The sequence below is a fragment of the Fusarium graminearum genome, chromosome 4 (assembly GCF_000240135.3).
Source record: "Fusarium graminearum PH-1 chromosome 4, whole genome shotgun sequence".
NCBI classification, from domain to species: Eukaryota; Fungi; Ascomycota; class Sordariomycetes; order Hypocreales; family Nectriaceae; genus Fusarium; species Fusarium graminearum.
This window is the reverse complement of record NC_026477.1, coordinates 625365-627230: the sequence shown is the minus strand read 5'-3', so window position 1 is coordinate 627230 and position 1866 is coordinate 625365. Positions and strand designations below refer to the sequence as shown.

The window sequence follows — 1866 nt, the reverse complement described above, 5'->3', positions numbered from 1 at the left end:
GATGTACTCCGATAACTCGAATACCGCGGTAATGACAATGCTCGTCGTTGGTGTTGGCTGTGGAGCATGGGCTTTGGGTCGTTTCCAGAACCAAGATAGGGGTTTTTCCGGTGGTCCTGGAAGCAGTGGTTCTGGTAATGGTCGTGGTGGTCAAGGAGGATGGAACTCGGGGTTTTCGTCGTCAAACGCTGGGGCACCACCGCCTCCACCTCATGGCACTCCTCCTCAGCCTCCTCCTCACCAAGATACACCTCCCAGGCCGCCACCCCATGGCAATGGTCCTCGGACATCGTGGCAAGGCGCTCCGCAGACAGACGAAACTCCACCGCCGCCACCTCCCCATTCAGCGCGTCAATCGCCTCGAAACGAGTCCGACCCACGTCCTCGACCGCCTCCAGAAGCTCGGCCTCCACCTCCGCATACGCCTCCCGAAACTCCTCCACCGAAGCACGCCAAATCGAAGTCCAAGTCCAAGCCCAAACCGAGAGATCCCTCGCCTCCTCCAAAATCTCAACCCGGAACTCCTCCTCCCCAAAAGTCCAAGTCCAAACCAGCGCCTGATCCAGAAAAGATTGCAAGAGCTGAAGCCGCCAAGGCCGAAGCTGCTAGAGCCGAATCTGCAAGGATAGAAGCTGAAAAGGCGGAAGCAGCAAAGAAACAGGCTCGAAGAATCGAAGCAGAAAAGGCTGAAGCGGAAAAGGCCGAAGCTGCGAGGAAAGAAGCTGAAAGAATCGAGGCCGCCAGGAAAGAAGCCGAGAGGATTGAAGCTGAACAGGCCGAAGTCGCAAGAAAGGAGGCTCACAGAAAGGCTAAAAAGGCCGAGGCGGCAAGGAAAGAAGCTGAAAGAGTCGAAGCTGAGAGGAAAGAGGCCGAGAGGATTGAAGCTGAAAAAGTTGAAGCTGCAAGGAAAGAAGCAGAAAAGATCGAACTCGCGAGACTTGAAGCGGAACGAGCTGAAGCTGCCAGGATTGAAGCTGAAAAGGCAGAGGCCGCAAGAATCGAAGCTGCAAAGATAGAGGCCGCAAAGGCTGAGGCTGCCAGGAAAAAGAACTCCTGGGAAAAGGCTCGCGAAGAGATGAGAAGAAAAGAGGAGGAACGCAAAACCAAGGAGGCTGAACAGAAGCGCCGCGAGGAAGCCGCAAAACGACTTGCCGAACTACGGGCGAAAGACGCCAAGGAACGACAAGAACGAGAAAAGGCACGCCAGCGCAAAGAGCAGGAAGCTCAAGAGAGAAAGGAACTCCTCGAGGCCTCGCAACGTGCCAAGGAATTGGCGATCAAGTTGGAGGAGGAACGCAAAGAACGAGAGCGCCTAGAGAAGGAGGCCAAGGAAATCCGCGAGCGAGAAGCCCAACGGGAGAAGGAGGCTCGTGAGCTTGCAGAGAAGAAAAAGAAGGAAGCCGAAGAACGTGAAGCCAGAAGACAGAAGTTTGCTGCTGAGCGAGAGGCTCTGAGGAAGAAAGAGGCTGAGGAGGCCAAACGACGAGAGGAAGACCAAAAACGAAAGGAGATGGAGAAAGCTGAGAAAGAAAAGGCCGAACAAGAGAGGATCGAGAGAGAAAAGGCCGAAGCTGAAAAGGCTGAGAAAGAGCGCGCTGCTAGAGAAACCGCCTCTCGTCAACCGAGCAGTTACGCCTACTCGGGCGTTGGTGAGAAGATCAGCATGTGGCCCAACGGTCGCCCGCCAGCTCCCAAGTCTACCACCTCCTCGTCAACTGCACACCAGCCTGCTCCCAGCACAGCTTCCTCTCAAAGAAAAGCTGCTCCGTCCGCCACTAGGTCCAACGGGTCAGGCGTTAGCACCGAGAATTCGTATCGACCTTACGACAAGCCCACGCGTCTAGGGAAAGGACGTCCAGTCTTCGC

General features: G+C 55.6%; 1 protein-coding gene across 1 annotated transcript in view; it reads left to right on the top strand.

Annotated features, from left to right (window-relative positions):
- Position 1: 1 nt before the first annotated feature.
- FGSG_06626 (uncharacterized protein) overlaps positions 2 to 1866 on the top strand; it is a gene marked incomplete at its 5' end in the record, with an annotated part of 4022 nt that continues 2157 nt past the window's right edge. The window contains one exon of the mRNA XM_011327943.1: positions 2 to 1812. Within this exon, the coding sequence (XP_011326245.1) occupies positions 2 to 1812 (1811 nt within the window). The remainder of the gene's footprint in view (positions 1813 to 1866) is intronic.